The 26,761-nt window shown below is 33.1% G+C and overlaps 3 protein-coding genes across 4 annotated transcripts; 2 read left to right on the top strand and 1 right to left on the bottom strand.

Moving 5' to 3' along the window:
- The first annotated feature begins 207 nt into the window (after positions 1-207).
- LOC100248905 (glycolipid transfer protein 3) lies at positions 208-2,474 on the top strand. Its single transcript, XM_002278006.5, has 6 exons — positions 208-689; positions 874-929; positions 1,221-1,351; positions 1,460-1,595; positions 1,786-1,929; positions 2,012-2,474. The coding sequence occupies exons 1-6, from the start codon at positions 506-508 to the stop codon at positions 2,045-2,047; spliced, it is 687 nt and encodes a 228-aa protein (XP_002278042.2). The 5' UTR covers positions 208-505; the 3' UTR covers positions 2,048-2,474.
- Positions 2,475-2,769: 295 nt separating this feature from the next.
- LOC100243756 (endoglucanase 25) lies at positions 2,770-5,440 on the bottom strand. Its single transcript, XM_002278029.4, has 6 exons — positions 4,812-5,440; positions 4,392-4,702; positions 3,831-4,298; positions 3,613-3,745; positions 3,337-3,509; positions 2,770-3,251 (listed from the first exon to the last, which is right to left on the bottom strand). The coding sequence occupies exons 1-6, from the start codon at positions 5,197-5,199 to the stop codon at positions 2,850-2,852; spliced, it is 1,875 nt and encodes a 624-aa protein (XP_002278065.1). The 5' UTR covers positions 5,200-5,440; the 3' UTR covers positions 2,770-2,849.
- A 15,925-nt stretch (positions 5,441-21,365) lies between these two features.
- On the top strand, positions 21,366-26,582 carry LOC100264380 (uncharacterized protein C57A10.07). Of its 2 annotated transcripts, none has more exons than XM_002262864.4 (4): positions 21,366-21,734; positions 21,874-22,637; positions 25,404-25,528; positions 26,088-26,582. In XM_002262864.4, exons 2-4 carry the CDS (start codon positions 22,046-22,048, stop codon positions 26,406-26,408), a joined length of 1,038 nt encoding a protein of 345 aa, XP_002262900.1. In that variant the 5' UTR covers positions 21,366-21,734; positions 21,874-22,045; the 3' UTR covers positions 26,409-26,582. The 2 variants fall into 2 exon arrangements, with proteins under 2 accessions (XP_002262900.1, XP_010664893.1); XM_010666591.3 differs by having other exon boundaries at positions 21,372-21,734; positions 21,980-22,637.
- Positions 26,583-26,761: the final 179 nt, after the last annotated feature.

Below are 26,761 nucleotides of genomic sequence, written 5' to 3'. Positions count from 1 at the left end.
GAAATGATGAGGAAGAAGAGGAGTTTCATTTTCATAGATGGACCTACACTAGAAGGGGTCTGTATATGTATAAAAGAAATCAGATTACATCTCAGAAAACAGTGGGAGACTGGGCTGATAACTTCAAGGTCAAATACAAGGTCGCCATCAATGTATAAACACAATATTCGACCATAAACAAATTTATCTAACCCAACAAAAATTATTATTAAAATCAAATTTAAAAATTGAAATGGAGCTCAGGCCAGAGGAGCTGTGTGTTCTCCATCCAGGATTTTAAATAGCAGATGGGATCCTTGCAGGTCTCCATGTTTGAGACAGCCATTGATGCTGATTCTGAAAGCCCTCTCTTTTGGTGGGACTCTCTCTTTTTCTTGTTAACAGTGTCATAGTAAAGGAAAATAGCGTAGAAGGAGAGACCCAGTTGGGAGTTTTTCACTTAAGAAATAGACTTGGAGTCAGAGAGAGAAGAAGAGGAGAGAGGAGGTCAATCAGAGATTGAAATATGAAAAGGAGAAGAGAGATGGAGAAGGGTTCGGAGATAAGGTCTGCCATTGAAGAGCTTTCAATGGTGGTAAAAGTTAAAACTGGCGAAGATCATGATGCTGCTGTACATGTCCAACATGATACTGCCCATATTCCCACCAGGCCTTTTCTCTCTGTCTGCAATTCGATTCTTCAAGTTCTTGGTTGGTTTCCTTTTCCCTTATCTCTTACCTCTCTCCTAATTTGATTTGGCCTTCTGGGTCTCCATTATTTTCCTCAAACCAGTACTGTGGTACTTAATGACAGGTCTCCATCATTCATGTCTTTTTCTTCACTAATCATCTCATTGCCTGAACTTTCTTTGTCTTTATCTTCTCGCCCTTGCAGATAAGATAGGGCCAACAATGGCTGTTCTGAGGCAGGACGTTCATCAAAACATTCAGGTAAAAAACACCAGATCAAATCAACTTGACCAATACTATACCTTTATTCTCATTTCATCCAACTTTGGAAAACACCTTTCCTTGTAATCTCCCTCATCCACAACTTTTTTCATGACAGCAGTACCCCATGACTTCCAGAGAATTTCGGCCTCCTGGATTTTCTTTCCTTGGGTGTTTTTTACTTTGTTGTGGGCATTTCTGTCCATATAAAGGGATACTTGTCATTTCATTAGTAATAGGAAATTAATTGATTGATAGCTTTGATATTAATTTTAATTTCAATACTGATAGAGATTGGAGATGGCCCATGAATCTAATCCTTCAAAATATTCAAATTTCGTTGAGATGCTGAAAAAAGAAGTAAATGAAGGCAATGCAAGAAAGGGTGCCAGCTGTTGTAAAGCCTTTGTTTGGCTCACCAGGTTATATGCTTTACTGAAAAATGGTTTAGGGTCACAGTTATCCATTTGTATGTAAACTTGGGCTTACTATTTTCATGCATAGCATTCTCAAATTTTAAACAAATCCAGGTCTATGGATTTCATGGCGGCTTTGCTGCAAAGATTAGCCAAGGATCCTAGGCAGAGCATGGAGCAAGCAGTGGAAGAATCTTACAGCATCGCTTTAAAGCCATGGCATGGATGGATTTCATCAGCTGCCTTCAAAGTAATACTATAGATTTTGTGATGTACCTTTTGATTGGATGAAAACACCACAGGCAATGTATCAAATAATCAAGCATAAAACTGAAATATGATATAGCACTGAGCACATGAGATATGGTTATCTGACATTATTTTATACACACTGCAGATTTAGTCCAGAATATGAGCTAACATGATAGTAATCTTTGCAGGTAGCTCTCAAACTGGTGCCTGATGATAAAACCTTTATTACTCTCCTCCTGGCCAAAGACGAAAACCTTGACACCCTTCAAGAGGAAATGCAGGCTTTGACCTCATTACTCGTGCCGTTCCTAGAAGAGATACACTCCATCCTGGTAAGTTTACATTCATGTTGTTTGACAACATGTTTAACCTGGTATATTACTCACTTATTTTTGCTTCTTTCTAATTCTGCAGGGATCATTAGGCTTGGATAGGTTAAAGGCTACCTAAGGAGGAAATATATGAATGTAAAGAAAGGAAAGAAACTGTACAGAGTTTGGTTTTGTGTAAATATCTACATTATACAACATACAAATAGTTTTTCTTGTTTAGTTACAAGTAAAATCTATTGTTTCTTAACTTGTTTTCCATTAAGGATGTGAATTTCTACTGTATGTGACATGAACACTGTGTTGACGTCTGTTTTGTATGTTGTCAACTCAGGAGCCCTAGGATTTTGGGATAGAAATAGTTTCCAATTGTTAAGCTCAGTACTTGCGTGCTGTAGTTTTTGAAAGCACAAAATCAAACCAGTTTGTATTTTAAGGGCAACAGAAGTAGTTCCAAATGCCCTCTGTATGGTACCAGAACCTCTGCGACAACAACAGATTATTGGGTATTGGCAATAATATTAATGGATCGAGAGTTCATTTGCATATACAGTAGCCGTTGTTTTGATCCGTTTGTTCAAGTTATCATAATATTTATCTGTCACAAAAATGGTAAACCCAAACAAAGGGAAGCTTTTCTCCTATGGCATGCTCATATGAGGGAAGGCAAGCCAAGCATATTACAATTGTCCATGATAATATAACTTGTGTATTGACAACAATTCTACACTTCTTCCACATAAAGGATAAGGGCTTCAAAATTGCCCTTAAAGAACCTATCTCCTCCTCTCTGCTCATCACTCAGGGAAGACGAATTTAAAACCAGAAAGTGATTTCTCAGAGTTGTCTTCAAATAAACCTTTTTCATCATTTCCATGATTTATTAGCTAAATTGTTAGCTGTCAGAACAGAATGTGAAACTTTCAGGGAGGGGAAGGAAATGAATGGATATTTGTAAAGATGCCCATCTTATCTATACCTGACCCAACACAATTAGAATTTGAAGACTCACAAGGATGATCATGAAGCGCAATAAGTGCAGCAACTAAACCAGCATTGCTTGATATGCTTGGTTCTGTGAACCATGGTTTCTTCCTATCATCTAAGAATTTGTCATGTTGGTCTGGTCCTCCTACCATGGCTCCCAAAAGGGTATTTGGATTTGGATCTTCAGAGTGTAGCCATTTATCTCCATCCTCACAAGAATATTGATGACCATCCCAAGGGATCGACGCACTCCTATGGTGAACATGGATTGGATAGCTGTCTCCAAATCCCACCACATAGCTCATCTTCATAGGATTATCACCCAGAATGTAATTAACCTGAAAAGAGTTATATAAGAAAAGGCCCATTCAATGCATATGTAGGGAGCCAGGCACAATCCTTGTGGTGATACTTAATACTTGCCTGAGACATGGAGAAGCTTTGCAACATTTCAAGGGTGTAGTTGTAACCACCGCAACTCCCACCTGATTGACGCAACAGATCAAGGTAATCGCTATAGAGTTTACTAAGAAAAGACGCTGTTGCAGCAAACTGGAGTGGTTTACCATGATCAGGTCTTAAGAGGATCAATCCACCTACATATATTTGAAGAAAAATTGTAGGATAGCCCATATATTCATTGTAGAATTAAGGTATGTTTACATATAGACATAGTCATGATACACTCGAGCCATTTACCTGGTGTGTTGTTGAAGATATAGTTAGAAAGATAGGAGCACATGAGCAAGTCAGTTCTGGTTGTTGATGGTTGCAGAGCAGCCGCATATGGGTACCCAGGATCAAGGAAGAATCTAAGCCGGGTTAGCAAAACCTGAAAAAACAACTAGATAAGTTATCCCCAATCCCATCGAACACACAAGTTAAATCATTCAGAAACCTTATAAAATCAGAATTACCGCATTGGCGGTAATCTTATTGTTCCAATAAAAAATCCATTTCTCAGAAGGCATTTCTTCAGTCTCTGCAGAAGCGAACTTCTCCGTCGCATTTCTAAGGTAAGTGGTGTTTCCAGTGGCGAAGAACAGCCAAGTCCCTGCCCAAACCAGCTCATCTTCGAAGCCTGATGAGTTATAGAACTGTCTTGCTTGTCCTCCACAAGCATCAGACCTGGTGTAAGTTCCTTGCATACGAGGGTCTACTGCAGTTGCAAGCTCAAACAATTTCTCAGCTCCTTTGATTAATTCTCCTGAATAACCCGTATCTTCTCTGAATACCAGTGATGCAGCTGATAATGCTGCAACAATTTCCCCTGCTAGATCAGAAGCAGTGCTGTTGCAAATAGAAACTGGTCTCAAATAGCTCATGTCCTCAGGCCTTTGCCAGCAGTTCACATCGTTAAATGCATCATTACTAGTACTTCCAACCTACAACCACAAAACAGAGAATCTTTTCTTTTAGTCCCTACTCTTAGGCTTGGAAAAGGGTGTTTATCACACAAAACCCTTAAGACAGCTTGCCTGAGAATACAGAATGGTAGTAGAACTGGAAGTAGATTTAATTGGAGGAATAAAGAGCTTGAGCAAGTAGTCACTGCCCCATTTGATGATGTCCTTGACATGTTCAAGCTCACCGATATCCGCATACTTCTGATGATATTCAATCACAGTCCAACTCAAGAGGGTAATGGTATATGCAGTAGGAAAACTGAATTTTATGTTGTTTCCTGAATCATAAAAACCACCGACAAGATTATGGCCGCTTGAATTCCCGTCTTGCAAACCAGAATCCCCTCGAAAACTTACAGAACTGTTCTTTGGGAGATACCCAGCTGTGAAAGAAATAATCCAATTCATGTACAAGATAAAAATCATTCCAACTTTAATAAAAATGAAAAGTAACAACAACAACAACAACAACAATAAGTTAATAACAGTTACACTTTTGAGCTTCGAAGAAGGTGAGAGCTTGGTTGATTGCATGTGTGAGGTTCTTAGAGGAACCATGGTGGCCATGTTTGTGAGGCAAAAAATGCAGCAGTACAACAAGCGCAACAATGGCCAAGACCAGAAAAACTGAGATGTAAACAAAACGTTTGAGGTGGGTCTTATCTCTGACGACAAGATTGAACTCAACAGACTTAGAGTAGACGGAGGGTAATGAATCATATGCAATGGAAGATCTAGGCAGGACGTTGTAGTCAATTGCTATGGAGTTCCAGCGGCTGGCAGAAGGAAGAAGGCGACCGGCCTCGTTTATTGAATGAACAAACCTCACAGAGGAGCAGTCCATATCAGGAGTTGAGGAAGAGTGGATGGATTCGGGCATGGTAGATGGAGATGGTGGCGTCCAAGCAGGGAAAGATTAATGGTCATGCAGTTTAGATGAAGGAACAGTTGTATGAATCGGGACATCCAAAATCAATGAAGTCATTGTTTTAAAGAAAGAGAAATTAGAAAGAGTTTTTGGGGAATTCTGAAGATTTGGAGGAAGGAAGAATGGGAAATTGAAAAAACCGAAGGGAGGATGTTTTGACGGTGATTACAACGTTGGATTCCTGTTTTGGGTGTAGGTGACCAAGTTTATACCGTTTGTCCAGGTGCCAGCCTCCTTGTTTTGCTGCCCATTAAAATATGCTTAATACTGAATAAGCCGCTTCCTTATTTGCCTATCCAAAATAGACGCGTGGCTTAAACCGGTTTTTTTTTTTAAACTTCTATAGCTAATTACAAAAAAAAAAAAAAAAAAAAAAATCGTACTCGTAAAACAATTAAGGAATTTTCGGTACTTTTTGCCACGTCCAAAGAGACCTTTTATAAACATTGAAAAAAAAATTAATTTATACGAAAGATGTTTTTTGAAAAGACATATTTAACAATTCACAAAATTAAATTTACATAACAATGTTTCTTGAAAATATACATTTCGTGATTTTTATATCAATTATATATTTAAAAAAATTGAATTTATACTTAAAATTCTTTTATAATTTTATAAAATTGAATTTATATTAAAGTGTCTTTTGAAGATACATATCCTTATAGAATTTTGTAAAATTGAATTTATCTTAAAATATCTTTTGAAAATACTTTTCACAATTTTACAAAATTGAATTTATACTAAAAGTGTCTCTTGAAGAGATATATTTCATAATCTTCATATCAACCAAACATTGAAAAAATTATAATTTATACTAAATGCGTCTTTTCCAGAGACACTTTCCATAATTTTCATATCAGTTATACATTGAAAAATAACTGAATTTATATAAGAGACATCTTTCATAATTCTACAAAATTGAATTTATACTAAAAGTATTTTTTAAAGAGATACCTTTCATAATTTTCATATCAGTCACACGTTGAAACAAATTGAATTTATACAAGAGACACCACCTTCCACAATTCTACAAAATTAAATTTATACTAAAAGTATCTCTTAAAAAGACACCTTTCATAATTTTCATATCAGCCACATGTTAAAAAAAAAATTAATTTATACAAGAGGCACCTTCCACAATTCTACAAAATTCAATTTATACTAAAAGTATCTTTTAAAAAGACACCTTTTACAATTTTCATATCAGTCACACATTAAAAGTATTGGGCAATTTACTGGTCACATTAGAAGTTGTTTCTTTAAGAGATGTCTTCCATAATTTTCATAACCTTCTGTATATATATATCAATCACACATTGAAATAAAAAAATTAAATTCTACTAAGTATGTCTTTCGAAAAAACACTTTTCATTTGAATATTAGTCACATATTGAAAAAGATTTGAATTATACTAAAGGTGACTTTAAAAAAAATACTTTCCATATAAAGTGTAATCACTATTCATAAAAATTTGTTTTTATGTTATTAAAGTTAACCATTTGAAATTTATTTGATTTATTTTTTTAATAAAGTTAAACAAAAGATTTATTATTTTGAATTATTCAAATTTACTAAAAAAATAAAGTAACAAATCCAAAACTTTTACATTAAAAAAAATGTTGAATTTTCAACAAAATTTTTTATTTGAAGTTGTCTCTTAAAGACACAACTTCGTATTACAATGAAGTTGTCTCTTCAAGAGATAACTTAAAAAAAAAGAAATTAAAATCTATCTCTTAGTTACTTTTATCTTGAATACAACCAAGTGTCTAAATTTTATCACTTATATATATCATAATCTTTTTTTTGACATTTCGATCTAATATCAATTAAAATGAGTACACCAAATATCAATTAAGTTGACACCTTCTAAAATAGTAGCATTACTATTTTATCTAAAATAATTCCAAAATAGGTACAATACTATAAAACTTATGTTAATCAACAATTACTAAATCCAAAATATAAAAAGTAATAGATATACATCATGACTATTTGTCTAAAATAATGATATGCAAAATACTAATAATGTCTGAAATAAAAGTCATAAATAGTAACATCCTCAATGTGTACCACACGAAGGAGCCTATTTCTTCCATTATGGACGTTGATGATATGCATGTTCCACCATTGGCTTTATGGGGCTGACATGTGCTTGATCACGTCTCCTACCACGTCCTTGACTATATCCTTGACCACGGTAATCCTCCTGTCCTTGTTGATCATAATTTGTTGTAGGAATTAACTCTTCACCAACCAATGTAGCCTCTAATGGTTATGGTAATGACACAAAAAATGATATTATAGGTGGGGTAGATGACACCTCCATAGGTGTAATAAGACTTCTCCATAGGTGGTGGGTTAATGTCAGTAGATGATACATCTTTAAAAACAAGCGCATGCCTAATCTCGTTCCCATGAACTTCTCTTTCTCTAGTTCTAACATCTCTCAATTAAGGTTAGAGTTATGTAGTAGCAACAATACTAAATGGAGTCCGATCCTACAAAGGTGAAGTAGTGGATGATATCAGTTGTTGATGAGGTGGTGTACTGATGTCAATCAATGGTGCATCTATAACAATTGGTGTATGTCTAGTCTCCATCCCACATGTCCCTCGCCCTTTAGTTTGTACACCTCTTGATTGAGCTTGAAGTTGTGTAATAGCAACAACATTAAACAAAACATCTAAATGATCTATCTCATGCATGACCTCTAAAACAATAGTACACAATTTGTGAATATGCATATCATTTAGAGGTGGAATATCATATATTTGATGTATGCTGATAGTATGAATGTCAAATAAGAGATAAGTTAAATTTTATAAAAATAAAATAAACTTCAATAAAAAGTTAACACATGTAAATTACCAGTAGCTTATGAAAGGACTCAGTCCAAATAAGAAATAGAAGAGTAATGGAGTGGTACCACACCATGTATGGATCATGATAAGTCAATGAAACTATAACCATCTTGTCCCTAGCAATATGTTAGCGCTTGGAGCCTTAACGTAGAATGTAGTCTCAATGTTGAGCAATCTAATCAACATCATGTCTACCTTTCCAATCACATTTGTGTTGTTGGAATTAAACTCTAAAAGCAAGACATGATGTAACAAAGTTAGACTTGACTATCTCCTTACTATCTCTTTTATGCATTGACATTGATTTAAGTATTCAACCTATATCTTTTACATTATACATGATTTGAGTGCATTAGGAGTTGCACAGAGGATATAAGTCATGGAAAGTCCAATAGGAAACACCTAAAGGGAGGGGCGAATGAGTGATTTTTAAAAAACTAAAATAAAGGTTTATATGTATTATCCTCAATTTTTATCTTTAGAGATATTAAGGATAACCTATATAACCAAATGGATTATACTTGAAATCTTTAAGTATTAAAATTATTATTTTTATCTTCTAGAAATAACATGCAAGATGTTAGGGATGACAATGATATTCAAGCATCCAAGGATTTAGCAATGAAATTAAAAGGTATGCAATAGTCACTAGATTTTTATGTGGAAAACCCCAATACTAACTATGGAGGTAAAAAACCACGAGGGCTAAGACATATTAATCTAAATCCACAATACAAAATTAAGTTTCATAGATATACCTAACCGTTTTACCCTAAATGCTTACTCTCCAGTACTTACAACTTGATTCACATCCGTGACACAAGAAACTTTAATTGCTCTAGTGGATCACTTTAGCCTCACTGAAAGGGTGAAGGCCTTCAACCCAAGATCCAACCCTTGAATCTTTTAAGTGAGAGGTTGAGAATGGTATGAGACTTTAGGCGTTGTCCTCAATGAAACCCTCTCAAATAAAATGAGATATTTTTTTTAATCTTTAACCTTCAAGGGGGTATAATGATGCATTTATAGGCAAATAAGCCAAAGAGTTTCGGTTTTGGAAGGTTTCTTAATTGAATTTGCATGAAAAATTCTCAGCAGAAATAACATGACTGCTCAAGCAAACTCACCCATTGTTTAAGCGCCTCAGGCACTTGAATGATAAGGATCGCTTAAGCAGTTCGGCCCTTTTTAAAAATTAACTTTAAATCATTTTAAGTTCAAAACAAAACCGATTCTCTTTATACCTTGTAATAGTCTAATGTCACAACACAAACCTTTTTAGATGTACCTATGATTTCTCGATTGGATGAACAACAAACTTTGATATTCAATGGAGAGTAAGTCACCATCTAAAAAGGCTTCTATGGTCAAACATTAAAAGGAACAAAATTTCCAACATATAAACAAGACTTTATGCCTTAACAAGGTCCTTGTAAATAAATAAATTATCCATCTTAACAAGGTCCTTGTAAATAAATAAGTTATTCATAGTTAGTTCATGGATTTGGACAATCTAGTAGAGACTGTAGTGCACTACTTTCTAATTTGAGGGATGACTTGTCTTGATCATTGAGATAAGTTTCCCATAGTGAGTGCACTAGTGTATATGATGCACATTAGATAGATCTATAGTGAATCATGATGTAAGACTATTGATTGTTATGATTCACCAAGTTACTATACTGCATGGATTCTCAACCTTGAGAGGATATTAAATCTATGCTAAAGTCAACAAGAGACTTTAACCTATAGGTAAGACCCTAGGGTGATCATATATCCCTACAGGATTGTATCACTGTTGATTAAGGTTGGTGGTAACAAGTATTCTCAATAGAGGCACCATAATATTTCATGGGATTGTGACAATGTGTCCCATTGGGTGATCCAAAGGACAATAATCATGAAATTTATGGTCGTAGTAGTTCCTTTAATGGAATTTATTAACACCTTAGAGTTAAAGTATATAAGTTGATCACATAATAAGTGAAATTTATAACTCAAGGATTGGAAAGGTAATTTTGATAAGTGATAACACTATGTTGCTAGAGTACGAATACCAATTCATGAGGAGTCCACATGTAGTGGATAGGGTTACGGACCCGAACTTTATCTCATTGTCATTTACATAGGGTATTGGAGTGCAGTTAATTCTTTGTAATAACATGTTGAATCAACTTTATAATTAGATTTTGAGAGGTTCAGTCCTTCTATGGGTCTTAGTGGTCCCTACTTTGAGCTTATATACCATGTTAACATAGTTTATAAGGGTTAGATTGACTTTAGGTATACTTTGGTGCATATTGACATTTGGTAATTATGTAAGGTTGCACAGAGGATAGTGAAAATGCTATTTGGATTAGGCTAATTGATTAATTAGACAACCCTATTAGATTAATTAACCAATTATGATCTATTTTGGTTAGATTAAGTGACCCAAACCTTTGTGTACTTAAGTTACTTAAGCCCTATGATTGAAGCCAAAATATGTGCTCTAATGGCGCATATTTGATATGATTTGTGCACCAAAGGACATTTAAATCATCCAACATGACCTAAATTGATGCTAAGACCCTATCCATGAGTTTAATTTGTACTTTGGAGACTTATCTCAGGTTCAAGGGAAGAAAAAGGTGCAAATTGAATCACTTTAGATTTTGAAAGATCAAGAAATGGTTAAATGAGGAAATAAGTGAGTCAAGACTCATGGACCACAAGGAAATGCAAGACGAGGACATCATGAGTTTGGAAGATGATAAATGACCATTATGGAGTAAGAAAGAAGGCAAGAAAACATGGGAAATAAGGCATGAAGCAAGATTCAGCTGCATGGAAATTTAGAACTCAAAAATCTGATGGCAATATATACTCTAACTTTGAGAAAAAAATTTAGATCACTTGACAGAGTCCATTTTATACATACTATATATTAATTTCGAAGATCAGGAAGTCAGGAGTCTAATGCTTTAAACGGTGTGCAAATCAGAGCTGAAATGAAGAAGTTATGACCATTTGAAAACAACTGCACCAAGTTGAAAGGTTATTTTGAAATGATTTCGAAATTCAACTTATGAATTCAAAATCCACTTCGGAATGACACCAATTTCGAATTCACCCACTACCACTTTGATGTTTCGACTCCTCTACCTTAGGAATTGCATCTAGGGCACTCCATCCGCCCTAAATGGATCCCACACGACTATAAATCACCATTTTATTATTTTTTTTAATCATTTTTAGGAAATTATTTTGTAATAAGTGGCCAATGAGAGTGTGCCACATGTTAGGTAATTGATGATATTATATAAACTCTCTTAATTCTAGGTTTTAGGGATCTTGGATCTTTTTCCAAAGAGTTTGACATTGAAAGTGGAAGAAGACGAGAACTTTGGTTTGTTTTATTTTTCTTCTTTATTAAATATATTGTTTTTAGTTTCTTTTGATTCAAATTATGGATTTTTACCCTATTATGGATTGTGAATGTGACATCACCCCTATGAGAGGTTAAGAGCCAACTTGGAGCTTGAAGCATGAAAACCTAAGGGCTAGGAAACCTATGGGGACAATGGGTAAATTATTATAACAATGAGATTAATTATTGGTTGGGTGACAATTTATCAATTTTTTTTATTCTATTCTTATAAGTTAGTTTAGGGAATGATACGGTAGGTTATTACCCGATACTAGTGATTCTTGGTAACTCTTGATCATTGGTTATCCTCGTCTTCCCTATCGTTATTTGTCCCAAAACAAAACTATAAGGAGTAGGAAGGTTAAAAAGCCAAATCTTAAACTAGTAATCAATCTCATTCATTTGATGGTTTTAGGATTTTTTTTTTAAAAAAAATGAAAAATTAGGTTTCGGATGCAATTTTGAGTTATAGAACTCAACTTGATCATGAGCAACCAAAGATCCCAAAACCCTAAGATCATATTACTTAAAAGACCCTTATTTTCTCTAATTTCTATACCCTAGGTTAGATTGTGGAAAACCTCAAACTTGAATCAATTGAATTTAAAATCAATATTCATTTTTTTTATTAATTTAATTTCTTTTACTTAGTTTCACATTATTCACATATTGTTTTTCACTTTAGGATTTAAACAAAAACAATTAATTTATTCTAGTATTGACAATTTTCATAAGCCAGCCCTTGAGGACGATACCCGGAATACTACAAAAGTCGTAGTGATTCTTTCTCTAGTTTTTCTTGACCAAAGTTGCTACATAAAAAGGCTAAGTATTTTGGTACAATAGAGAAGTTCGGTCACCCTAGTAAAAGAATCTTATAAATACCCCTTAGAGGGTTAGGGTTTCCATAGATTTAGACAGTGGTCTTTCACCTCGACATACACACAGAGTCTAGGTTTCCATCATTCCAAAGCCCACACTTTGGAGTACCAAAATCATGGTTCGAGTCATTAAGCGGAAGATCTTAGGTGAAACCTTCAGACGATTCAAACATGTTCTTCATCGCAAGGAATTGATTTGGGAACATCCAATTCCAGTTACGAGTATTATATCTCTAGATTACAGTTGTCATTTTATTTTGTTGCAATAGATTTAGAGATGTTTAGGGATAAGTTCATACACCCTACGAGATCTAGGGCCTAGGAAGGTAGTAATTTGGAGTTCCCATCAACTAGTATCAAAACCTTAGGGTAGGTTCTAGCAAGTGGGATCCTTTATAGGGTGTGCTAACTCTTTTTTGTAGGGCTATTTTATTCATCCCATAACCCTAGAGAATGAATGAATGAGATGTTTTTATTTGTTCAATTGAATGAATAAATATGGATGAAAGTGATGTTCGCATTTTGATTTTCTAGATTGGGTTGTATACCCCATAAGGGATATAAGATTTTTATTTTATTGTAAAAATATTTTCTTTTCAATAGATGGGTTGTAAGCTCCATTATAGGAGCATAGAATTTTTTTTTATCCATCTATGGTGACCTAAGAGAAAAGAAAGATTTTAGAAGTTTTTTTTTTTTTTTGAGATCTTATGGTGACTTAAGAAAAAAGAAAGATTCTTGGAAGTTCTTATTTTGAGATCCATGAGAGCATAGCGATGTTAACTTTGACTCATAAGTTTCTTAGGGCAATCCATATATGTTTTGAAGCTTAGGAAGTCAAGAATTCAATGATTTAAATAGTTTGTAAATCAAATGTGAAACAAGGGATATATGATCAATTGAACCAAGACAATGCAAAGAGTATGCTATTTCGGGATTGAGTTCAGAACAAATTGTTTTTGGTTGTTTGGGCTTGATTTTTAAGACTCTTTTTGGGCTCATTTTTTGGTAGTAATTGAGTTTTTTAGGGTTTTTTTTTTTAAAAAAATTGTACTGACTCAAAATTATGGGAGTTGAATTTCACATACCTATATAACAAATTTCAATTGAAACAAAAAATTGAAGACTAAAGGATTGCTGAAGAAATAAAATAGTAAAGTTCCAATCAAACACCACCACATTTCAATTTCCTAAAGCTAAGGAGAAAAAAATAGAAGATCTGAATGTTCGCTATAGCACATAATCACAAAGGAAGCCTACACATGGCACAAAGAAAACTCCAACAAAAACACACTAAAAATGAAAAAATAGAAAACATGCCACAAAGAAACACAAACATCTCAAGGGGATTTCATCAAACAGGTAATGGACATTACTCAATCACTATCACTTTAGCACATAACCACAAGGGAGCTTACCTCAAGGCTTAAACGGTGATTCACTTTTAGGTGGAAGATCTAAACACTGTTTTTTTTAGGTTCAATGGAACAAATTCGGAACTTTTGCCAAATTATTAAAAAAAAAAAATTAAACTTCATTCTCTTCAAATTTCCCATACTTTCTCAGTAACTAAACAAAATCACACTAAAAAGAACAACAAAAATTACTTAACAATTGGCTGACAATGTCCCAAAACTGTCTTTACCTTCTTTCCATCAATGTCAATGTAAGGGGTCTAGAACTCCACTTCAATGGTGAACAACAAGGTGCAGGAAAAGGTTGAGGGAAAAAGGGAAATGGGTCAAGGTTTTTTGGTTTGGGAAAATGGGTGGGGTGTTTAGATTTGGAATTTTCTCCACTTAAGAATGTAACATGGCACAAACCATCATAAAATTGGAATTATTTTCCAATATGTTGTATTTTAAAATACCGTACTTTTAATAAATAAATCCTGGCTTAGACCTCCTCAATTTTGTTAAAAATTATATCAAACACTATAAAAATATATCCAATGGAATAAAAAAAAATGACATTTTCTTTGTAGATTAGGATGGGATACTATATGAAAATATTGATGCAAATGTAAATGACAAAAATTTCGTTATATATTTTAAATTTATATAAATTCTAACAAGTAATTAATTCAATTATGATAGAGAGAAAATGTGAGAAAAAAAATAGAAAGAAAAAAATAAAAAATAAATTTAAATTAATAAATCATTTTTATATATGTCTTTGAATTTATAGTATTTTTGTGAGAAATCATTTAAAAAAAAAAATTAGCACATAAAAAAGGGTGGAGAAAGTTTAAGAAAAGTACATTTCTCAACAATTTAATTTTTTTTTCTTAATTTATCTGTTAGAGAAAAGAGTGATTGAGTTTGCATACTCTAAGATTAACTAAGTTTAAACAGTATTTCTTTCCATGGTAAAGTTAAATCAGTAGTTGAGAGAAAAATGACAAAGCTTTGGAGGAATGCATAACATGCCCCTTACCTTGGATACTATGCCCCATAGTATCTCCAAGAAAGCATTTTGGTTTATGGGACAAATGGTAGCCCATGGTTGGTCAAAAGTAGCCTTGTGGCAAGGCCAAGATTTAACCACCTACTCATATCTAATTGAGAGACATGAGTTACAAGAGACTAGTGGTTAACATTGCCTATAATGCGACACTTGTACCTATAGTGACGACATTGTAGGGATGTTAGACCTCAAGCATAGCAATGTTGGTTTTATCGTTTCACATGGGCTATCCAACAAGATTCATATGTTTGAAAAAAGGTGTTTGGCCTCAAATATTTGGCTTACTAAAGTGTAATGGGTTTAAGCACATAGACATGCTAAGAGGGTGGTGGGCTTGGAGCCCTCATTATTCATAAACAACCAAAGAATGAGAAAAAAATTAAGGGTTTATTTAGGAAGTGTTTTTGAAATAGTTATGAAAAATAGTTTTTGTTGTTTTCAAAAGCAAAATTATCTTTGGGAATTGAATTCTAAAAAACGGTTTTTTGTCCTTAAAAAAATGTTTGATTCAATGAATAAAAAACAATTTTATAAAACAAGGATTTTTTATTTTAATTTTTTGTATTTTCTTTTATGAACTTAATATTGTAAATGTTAGGACGTTGGCTCTTGTTTAATTGTTAACAATTTTGTTCTTTTTAATGTTTGACTATAAAAGTCTTTTTAGATAGTGACTTATTCTTCATTAAAGATCAAGAGTTACTATTTGTCCAACCTAGAAGTCATAGGTATGTCTAAAGAGGTTTGACTTGTGACAAATTAGGCTACGTTGAGGTATTAAGATGATTAGTTTTGTTTTGAACTTAAAAGTTTTAAAATTGATATTTGAATCATGGTAGGACTGCTCAAGTGGCCTAGAAGACTTAAGCACTTAAGATATCTCAAGCAACCGTACCGCTCAAGCGCCCGAGGCGCTCAAGAGGTCGATAAGTTGGCTTGAGCAATCATGCAGATTCTATCAATATTTTTCACAAAAATATGGTTTAGAACTCTTCCAAAACCGAAACTTTTTGGGCTTTTGTTTATAAATACCTCCCTATTAACCCCTTAAGGGTTAGAGATCATTAACAAATTTTGGAAATTGGTTAGATATATCATACTATTCTCTATAGAGGGTTTCTTAGAGAGAAAACCTAAAATGCCACACCATTCTTAATCTCTCATTCAAGAATTCAATCTTTGAATATTGGTTTGAAAACTTTCATCATTTTAGCGAGATTGAAGTGATCCACTAGAGCAATTGGAGGTTGTTGCATCGCAGACGTGAATCAAGTTGTAAGTACTAAAGAGTAAGTCTTTAAGGTAAAGGGGTCAGATAAATCTATGTAACTTGATTTCGTATAGTAGATTTAGATTAGTAGATCTTAGATCTTGTGGTTTTTTTTTATCTCCACAGTTAGTGTGAGAGTTTTTCACGTAAAAAATCTTGTGTCTTATAGTTTATATCTTTTATATTTAATATTCGGTTTGAATTGCCTATGTTTGATAGAATTGACTATTCGTAACATCTCACAAGGTATCCTTAAAAAGTAAAAATCATATTTTTATATACGTAAAGATTTTAGGTATAACCCTTTCAGTTATTTAGGGTATCCCTAATATCTATTGGGGTAAAAGAATTGAGTATAACATATAAATCTTTATTAAAAACTTTTAAATCACTCATTCACCCCCCGTCTGAGTGTTCCCTATTAGACTTTTGGTTTTCTAATAAATATAAATAATTTTTAATTAAAAAATTATATCTATTTTAAAAATAATGTTCATAATTTTTAAATTTTAAAAATGTATCCATTTTTAATTATAGAATTTGTTTTTTTTTTTAACTCTTTTCACTACCCATCCTTTATCCTTTTTTTTTTTTTTTTTTATTCCTTCTGAGCACTTTTCTTTATCTTCTTAGTTCCCTATCACGATAGCTTCTCCATTTTTTTTTTCACCTTTTTTTTCCTAATACTTCTCATATCTCCTTCTATCTTCATATCACCTCCATTTTCCCAATCCTTCTCCTATCTTCTTCTCTTTCTTATATATTTTCTCATCTAAATATTGTTTATAGTCATACCCATTTTTGTTGCCTGAAGTTTAGATTGCAACACCACCATCCTTCTCCTTTATGACCACTACTGTCACAAATTTATTCTTTTTAGTTGGAAATGGAAAAAGACATCTCTTGAGGGTTTGAGGTTAAATGGATTTAAGGTTTGGTTGGATTTGTTGTATGATGCATTTCTTGAGGGTTTGAAGGTTTGAGGGTTTGTTGTCCCTATGCTTTTTTTATTTTTTATTTTTTATTTTTTATTTTTTATGTTCATATATATATATATATATATATATATATATTGTTAATAGTATAAAAAACAAGGAAAACAACTTCATACTGTTCTTCAAAAACATGAATTTGAGAACACTAAGAACAACTTTAAAAACTTGGAGAATGATCACCAAACATGTTTTTTTTTTTTCAAAAACAAAAAACAGTTTTTAAAAATACTTTCCAAATAAGCTCTAAAACTTTTTTTTTCCCCTCTATTTTTCTTCTTGTATTTTCAAGAACTCAATATGACATGAGAAAAAAATAAAAAGAAAAATGACACCTCAATTTTAATTCATCGATATAAATAATTTTTTTTATCATTATATGACTCCCAAATATGGTAACCTTAATGCAAACCTTAATAATATTTATAGAGCATTTATCAAGAAAAAAAACCAAATAATCTAAAGATGTGGAAAATCTTAAATCAAGTTGTCCAAGATGAATAAAAGTATTATTTAATTATTGTTGATATCACATGATTAACACTTTATGGCCCTATATCCAAGTGCTCTGAATTCATTGTGATGTTGAAGATCATGATTTGTTGAATGAGCATTGGAGCTCCATGACCAAATCAATATACGAAAATGGATATTTCAACTAATTTTTAAAAACTCGCTCGACTCTGATTTTTAAATTTCATCATCCAAAATTTGTAACTATATATATATATATATATATATATATATATATTGTAATTTTAGCAATGTTCTTTGTTTAGACATTCAAGTAAGTTATGAAGGAGGCATAACTAGAATACCATTACATGGAAGGTACTAATTGTACAAGGGGTATACAAGGCTTCTAATAAGTTTTGTACAATTTGTAAATAACTTGAGCTTGACATTAGAATGATTATCGATTTTATTTTATTTTTTTGCTTACCAAACTATGCCATTAAGACCTTCCCTATTAAATTAAAATATAGAAAATAAAATTAAAATTAACATATTTGAATTATTTATTAAGTAAATTGAAGTAAACTAAATGAAATATATATTTTTTTACTATTGTGCCCTTATAAACATAATTTCACTGTTATCAATAGAGATTAAAAAATTATATTTAAATGGAATTAAAATAAAGAAAAATTATTTTTGTAACATTTGTATTTTTTAAAAATCATTAATTTAAATTATGGAATTAGTTTTAATTTTTGTTTTTTTTGTAATTATGGTTTTGACGATTTCATGATTTTTATCTTATTATTTTTTAAAAAAAATGCTTTAATAGGAAAATATTTATTTTAATGGTTTTAAATATTTAAATCTTTATTTTAAAATATTTAGGATTAGTGTGGGGGCAATTAGGTGATTTTGAAATTGAGAAATTTTGAATATCTTGAATACTTTAATTCTTCCCATTACCCTATTTACACTCGTAAAATTATTGTAAGGGTTGTAAATTTGTCTTAAAAATATTGTCTTTTTGATTAAATATTGTATAAAAATTAGTTTTATTTTATATCTATATTCTATCAATTACCCTATTTACACTGGTAAAATTATTGGAAGGGTGGTAAATTTGTCTTAAAAATATTGTCTTCTTGATTAAATATTATATAAAAATCAACTTAATTATATATATATATATATATATATATATATATATATATTGTTAGGAATATTAGGCTAATCCAACCTATGGTAATCACCCTAGACGGGGGGTGATAGGGTGATGGTCTCTTTTTGCAAATTTAAACTATATGAATGTAAGAGACAATTATATACAAGTATATAATGAGCAATATAAAGACAATTGCATATAAATTAAAGAGTAGGGAAGAGAGAATGCAAACATAAGAGTTTATAGTGGTTCGGCGCAACCCAGCCTACGTCCACTTTCATCTAGCTTCAATCCCGAGCTTGAGGTTCCACTTAGTCAAGGCTTCCAAACCAAGCCTTCAAGCAATACAATTGGATTATAGTTCCAATTCACCTTCTTGGACTTTTGGTTTCAAGCACCCTTTACACTTTTCAAGAGATATCCCACTCTTGAACAACCCCTCAAGTGATACCCCACTCTTGAGAAACTTTCTCTCAAAGATTTACAAATAAATGATCTCACAAAATCCTAATACAAAAACTTTAAGCTCAAATGATACAAGAAAACTAGGATTGAAAGGTGCACTAAAGATATGTAAGTTTTGGAACAATGGTGCACTAAAAAAACACTCTTTCAAGGCTCAAATATATTCAAGAAAGATTTGGGAAAGTTAAACTTTTTAAATAGAAGAGAAAAGTCAAACTAGTCGTTTGGGGGTTCGACAGGTCGAGCTAGGGGTCGACCAGTTGACTAGCCGTTAGCATTAAATGCTTGGTAGGTGATCGTTGGGCCTCAACCAGACCTCAATTGGAAAGAGAATTACCTCGACCGAGAAGAGAAGGTCACTGGGAGAGAGAGAAACTTTTTGGCCTCCCTCGACCGGTACTTGACCAGATGAGCACAACCAGTCGACCGGTTCCTCAACCGGTTGAACCGGTTGAGCCATTTTTTGGCTTAACGCCCAACATTTTTCAACTTAAAACTTTTTAAAACAAGTTTGAAAAATATTTAACACAAGGTTTTAGTTGAAAACATGAAATCATCCAATTCTTAAGATATTTAAAACAAAATAACACTTTGATGATTTTGGTGTATAAGTAAAGAATGTAATGCATGAAAATCATAGTGCACCAACAACCTTACAAAGAGATCTTATGAAGCTTGAGTCTTGAAAAACTCTTCTCTTTGAGGTGGTCTTTTTCTTCATGATTTCTCCTTGGCTTGATTTGTCTTTGTGATTGTCACTTTGGAAATCATCTTGCCTAACCACACTTGAAATATAATCATTAGTTTTAAACCTTGTTTTGTTATCATCAAAATCAAGATTAACCAAACATTGGTTTCACACACATATATATATATTGTTAGCCAAGGGTTTTCCTAATCGTGTTTTGATGATAACAAATCATAATTAAGTTGCTAATTCTTTTGAATTAAAAGAATTTTAGGTTTAATTTGAAAATTCAAAAGAATATCCGAGAAATTTATCAAAAGACCTAATGAATGCAAGATTAAGACATATAGAAGACATTTTAATCTTAGAAAACATATGTAAGATGAATGCATGAATGCACTTAGGATTTTTATATCTTTTCATGCATTTTTAAAAACTCGGTTTATGCATTAAAGTTAAATTTCCATTAAAACCCGAGTTTTCTTATACAAACCTTAGGCAAATCGTTTTAAGTTTAACTTATTAATGCTCCTAAAGACCTTGCCTAAGTGTTAGAAGTGAAATGAACAGAGAAAATAGGCTTTCAAGCTAAAATAGGTGAACCGATCAAGGGATTGATCAACTGGTTTAATCGGTTAGGGTACTGGTTGATCGATTAAGCCTTCTTAGTCGAGAACCGATCGTAAAAAATATTCTCTCTATTTCAGTAGCTATGCATTCTCAGTAGATGGATAAGTCTCCCCAATTAATGGTAGGTATTCCTGATCGAGGCTTAATGGTCACTTATCATGCATTTATTGCCCAACGGCTATCAACTGATCGATGCTACTTTTTGGCAATTTTGGCTCATATATATATACACATGTGAGTGTTTATATTGTTTTTATAATAATATGATAAATAATAAACACCATATGTCTAATTTGTAAGTTAGAACAAACAAAAAATAATAATATTTTAGGAGCTGTTTAAAAATTGTTTAATATATATGAGAAATAAATTAAGTTTGAAATAAAGAATAATATTTATTATATATTATGAAAAATTTCAAGGTATTTAAAAAATATTTTCTAAAGTACTTAAAAATATTTATTATATATTATATAAGTTTTTTTTTAAAAAAAGAATAATATTTGTGAAGTGTTTAAAAAATATTTAATTCAAAAATGCATTTAGTAATAATCATTTTTAACCATTTATATCAAATATTCAATTTATTGAAGAAAAACGATTGGAAAATCATTTAATTTGGTTTCACTAATAAATAAGTGAGAAAATGTGAGGTGAATAAAGAGAGAGACTAAAAAAGAGAACCAGAGTGAGGATATGTTAGTTTTTTTATTTAATAATAAATATATTTTATAAATTTTTGAAAAGTAATATATTTCACCGCAATTTCTACTTTATGATTAGGGTTTTAATTTAAATATCGGGGATCGGGGCAATTATAAAGCCCAAGAAACCTCGGAACACAATTCTCCTCTTTCGTTGCCTTTCTTTTTCAACTCCAGCTTTCCGTAACCCATCAACTTTGGCCTGGGTCTTTGGTTTCTATTTCATTAATAAATTGTTACCACTCTCAATTCATGAGCACAGACAAATTCGTCCTTTTTGTATTGGACAAAAGTACCCCATGGCAATGCCAACAAATTACCAAAATTGTGGGGGTGAAAGAAAGGGTGTAAGAAGAAATCAGGGGTATGTATAAAAGCTGTGTCAACCACTCGGATCAGTTGGTCTTCCCCCCCTCCAGTACCCACCATCTTCCCCTCTAAACACGGGAAGCGTCGCCGGGAATGTGGATCTTTTCTCTCACAAATCTCTGGTGAGTGCTCTCTTTGATTTCATGATCCATCTCATTTATTTATTTGCTTTTTTGTTTTGATTTTCTGTGAATTGATTAGTTTTTTTTTAATTATTATTATTATTATTTTTCTCATTTTGGTTCTTTTGAAAATAATTAGCACTTTATGGCACAAAAATGTCTCTCCGATTCGCTAAATTCCCTCCTAGCGGTGCTTGATTTTTCCATTTGAAGAGGGATTTGATGACCCCATTGATTATCTGTAGGAATTTTCGCCTGGGCATGTTTGATTTCACAGACTTTCCCTACCTATAGGCTGGATTTAATCTATCATGAATATTCACTCCTACGGGTCTGGAAGTCCCAAGTCCTTCCACGCTTACCCAAGAGGCGACTTTGATTTAGAATCAGGATCCACCAAGAAAGCCAGAAAGCCGAAAAGCTCTCCATTTCAGCCCATCAAAATGCTTAAATCCCTTGGAACACGAATTCACTACTATTACAAGCTTCACCCACTTGTTGTCTTCTTTATTTCTCTGTCATTTGGGCTCACAGTTCTCATAATTCTATCTGTATATGAAAGCCAATTTCGAGCCATGAGTAATTACCAAAAATTGAGTATGGGTTACAATGATTATCCGTTTACCAAGCTTCAGAACCTTGTAATGGTTGCTGGGCATTCGGTGTTTACAAGTAGTAGTTGTGGGAAAGTTGACAAGGAGGATTCCTGGTTTTTGGAGTCTTATCAGAAGCATCCTGGTCAAGCGGCAACCTTTTTGGCCCACATAAAGGAGGGGGTTGAAATTGCAGCAAAAGATGATGGAGCTTTGCTTTTGTTTAGTGGTGGAGAGACTCGGAAAGATGCTGGTCCTCGGAGTGAGGCACAGAGTTACTGGGCTGTGGCTGAATCGGAAGGATGGTTTGGTCAGTTCCTGTCTCTCTCCTTTTCCTCCTTGTTTTGGTAGCTTATTTTGAATGTGGATAGTTCATAAACTTAAAAAAAAAATCCTTTTTGATTCTTTAGTGATTGGAAGCTAGGGAGTAATAGGGTAGAAATATTTACTGATTCCTGAGTCTGTGTTAGATCTCGAAAAGAATGAGGAATGAAGGGGAAGGAAAGGATAATGCTGAAGATACCTTGAGAAAGGAATCCAAAGTACTTTTGGCCTCCCTTTTCATTCCCCATTCTTTTCCATATCCAAAAGCTGGTCTATTTTTAACTGATGATTGTTCTTTTAAATGATGGTTTTTTAATTGTTTTGCAACATATGACTTTCTCCGATCTTTGTGCCAATCCATCTTTTTCTCTTTTGAGGGAGTGGTTTTATGATGATGAGTCAGAAATCAGTTGTACTGAAATGTGGTGCACCATTTCTGAACAGTTAAGCCAAATTCGTTGCAAATGCTATAAGTTCTTTAGAGACCTTGAATAGAAGTCATCCAAATTCTTGTTGACTTGGTAATTTATATTTGTTTGTCTTATCCAAATTGTTGTTAGAATATAAACTGTTTATACTCAATGATGGAAAATTCTCACTTGGGTGAGTAATTGGGCATTGCCAGCTATCTTTTAAGGCTAAACAATGGCACCAAGGCAAATACTAAGTTAGGTGCTCTTGTCGGTGTTGTATGTGAACATATTTTTTCATGGCTAAACAGTAGCACCTAGGCAAATACTAAGCTGCCTCTAAATGTTGTGCTTGATCAGGAGAGTAATAACAAACCAATGAATTACAGGTATTGAGGATCTCCTTGAAAAATGACTTAAAGAATATGCTAGGAATGAGTTCATATTTGGTATGATAGTAAAAAGGAGAAAGAATGAAACAAGGCTTCTCAACCAAGTATCTACTAAAGAATAATATTGAGGTAGGCACTCCATTAGTGCTATATGTGCAAACCTGAGATCATTTACAATAAGCCACCACTAAATGTTGCCAGTGGCCAGCCAGTTAGGATAATACAGTAAACTAAAAAACAGGCATTTAGCATTTGTTTAAAACAAGACTAAAATTTTTGTGACTGATGAGTTGCACTCAGTAGAGTAGGCAAAAAAAAAAAAAAAAAAAAAAAAATTAAAAAGCTTCTAACTAATCCTCAACCAAAGAGTAACTACTGTTAATGTGACTAATTCAATGTTCATTTTGGGGACTTCTGTTACAATCATGGATGTGCTGGCTACTGGCATGACATATCTGCTCTTTGATGTGATTTATCATGATTAATTAAGATTATTAGGGATCTAGAGTTCCCTGTTCAAAATAGCAATCTGATTATTCATAAAAAAGAATGGTTGCAATCTTCCTACCATAGGTGTTGTATTTCATTTGAATTAGATTTTAGATTAATGGATATTGATTGACTTCCTCCACCATATTGTTGGTAGAAAATCCCTTTTTTTTTTTTTTTTTTTGGAGAACAGTCTAAACTTTTTTTTAATCATTTCTGTTTGATTTTAAAAACTACTGTTTATTTATTTATTTATATAATATTCTATGTGCCTTGCTAGTAAGAGAACTTTTATTGGATCTACTTTTTCTACTACAATTTCCTCTTCAATATTTTCATTGCAAATACCATACTTCATAGATTTGTAGACCTAATAACTGATTTAGTTATAGTACTTAAAAAATGTAGCATGTGTCACATTGGCTTGTCTAGCATTGGTGTCTAGCTCCAGGATATCAGCTAGGCTCATCTAGGCATTTACTCAAATCCATGTAGTTTGATGAGTTTTATAGCAAATAACAAAATTAGTTTGAAATGATCTCCTGAAGCCCTTATCAGTTTTAGTGTTTACATATTGGCTTGATTCAAGGCGATGCAATCCTAATTTAAACGATGTGCAATAATTTGGATACACTAGATGGCCCTAGAGAATCTGTAATGTCGAAGTGGAAAGGTCTTGTAAACATGTCATCATCAACGGACCTTCTTGTAAGCTTGAACGCATTACATGGCAGTCATAAGCCTCAGAAGTGTAATTGGTTCAACTAGACATGTTTTAGTTACTAAAATTTTAACTCTGAATCAGACCATGCATTTTTTTGTGATTGTTTAAGGTAATCATGTTGAAAACTTAAAGGGCAGTTATTTCTATTGGGATTTGGTTTGGTTTCTTTCATCAAAATTGCTGAACCTCCTGTAGTCAGAGTCTGGACTAGGCGTTCTCTTTCTTGCTTTTATCTGTTTAATTATTTAGTGATTGTACTAGAGTTGGAGCTGGTTTCTGATTGCTATTCAAATTGGGTTAACGGCTAATGAAATTTTTGACTGCTTTGCTAATACTTGAAATTCCTATCTCTAGGATTCTCGATAATGAATAGCGTATATGATATGCCTGTCAAATATCAGAACCATATCAGGAAGATGCCTAAAGCATGTTCTGTTATTTCTATGAGCTGAGGCTTTTTATGGTGTGATAAAGATTGCTTGCATGCTGATATTCTTTCTGTTAATCGAAACAGCCAAAATTTTCATTTCTACAATTATACTAGATAAGTTTCCTCGCTGCAATAGTTCTTTATAGTCACTTGTCAAGAGCTCTCTGTTTCTGTATGTGTTTGTTTTCATCCTTAGTCCTATTTCCCCTTTTCTCAATTGTATGTTAAAATTCAATTCCCACATGAGAGCTAAGTCATTTTATTTCTTCTGATTGTTTTACCTTTCGCATTGTAATTATGGTTATAGGCAAGCAAGAAGCTGTCAGATGGAAGGCACTAACAGAAGAGCATGCAAGAGACAGCTTCGAGAATCTTCTCTTTAGTGTGTGTCGGTTCCGGGAGCTTACTGGCTCATACCCTCACAATATAACTGTAAGCCCATTTTCTTAGAGATGTTCTGCTGGCTTTATTTGTCAAATATTTGATATAGAATAGAAGTATACAAAGGAAATAAGGATTGTATTTTCATAATATTATCTTCTTTCTTTAGATTTAAAACTAGTGATTCAAAAATAACAAAGTGCCCAATTGTCTGTAAGAAGCTAAAGAACTACTAGCCAACTGAGGCCTTCAAGTTGTTTGGACCCAGAGAACGAGTTACCATAGGCTGTCTAAACATTTTTTTGAATTACCTGTACTTTGAAAGATTCTCCAACTCCCTTTTTTTCAATATTATGACTAGTAATTCTTAAAATTCATTTGTGGATCTTATACATTGTGTGGAAAATTGGAACTAAGCTATGGTTTTGCAATCAGAGTGCAAAATTACTGGCTTTCCTCTGAGATACCTTAATCCAAATCATTCCATATAACGATTTATTTTTATTACAGCCACCTTTTTCCCTTGTTCCCTTTTCCATGTTGATTTTCGTTCTCTACCAGATGTCAATTTGTTTGCTAAATATGTATTTTCCATTAATTTGAAAATTAGGTTGTAAGTTACGATTTCAAGGAGGAGAGATTTGCATATCTACATCGTTCTGCAATTGGGTTCCCAGAGTCGAGGTTCTTCTACTCAGGCACCCCAGCTTCATCAACTTCAAAAGAAGTGGCTATGAAGGGTGAAGCTTTAGTAAGGGCTCAATTCCATGACGATCCCTATGGGTGTTCCAGTTCACTTCGTCGTAAAAAACTGGGCCGTGATCCTTTTCACCGGACGATCCCATATCCTAATGGATGCCCTGAAATTGAAGGACTGTTCAAATACTGTGGGGCAGCTCCATATCCAGGATCCCTTCCTTGGGCTTCATAAAGTAAACCTTAATATTTAACCTTTTTTGACCTTTTACAGTGTAAAACCTCCTAAACCACCACCAAATAGATACTTGATATGACAATAACAGTAAACTTGCTTTTCTAGTGGTTTTTGTATTCAGTTTTTAGGAATATGGAAATACAAGATTCGTTTGGCAGTTTGCATAGAAAATGTGATAGAATCACACCATTAGATGATAAGTCAAGATTTATGGAGCTTTTTCTATATTCTGGGAAATGTCTCATGATGTTAGGCATGCATTTTGTTTGAAACCCCTGCCCTTATGGGTTGGCTTTCTTGTTGCCCCCATCACCATCACACCAGATCCTCTGCTCAACTGACTACTAACA

This window comes from Vitis vinifera, chromosome 18 (assembly GCF_030704535.1).
Source record: "Vitis vinifera cultivar Pinot Noir 40024 chromosome 18, ASM3070453v1".
Taxonomy (NCBI): Eukaryota; Viridiplantae; Streptophyta; class Magnoliopsida; order Vitales; family Vitaceae; genus Vitis; species Vitis vinifera.
This window is presented reverse-complemented; position numbering and strand designations above follow the sequence as displayed.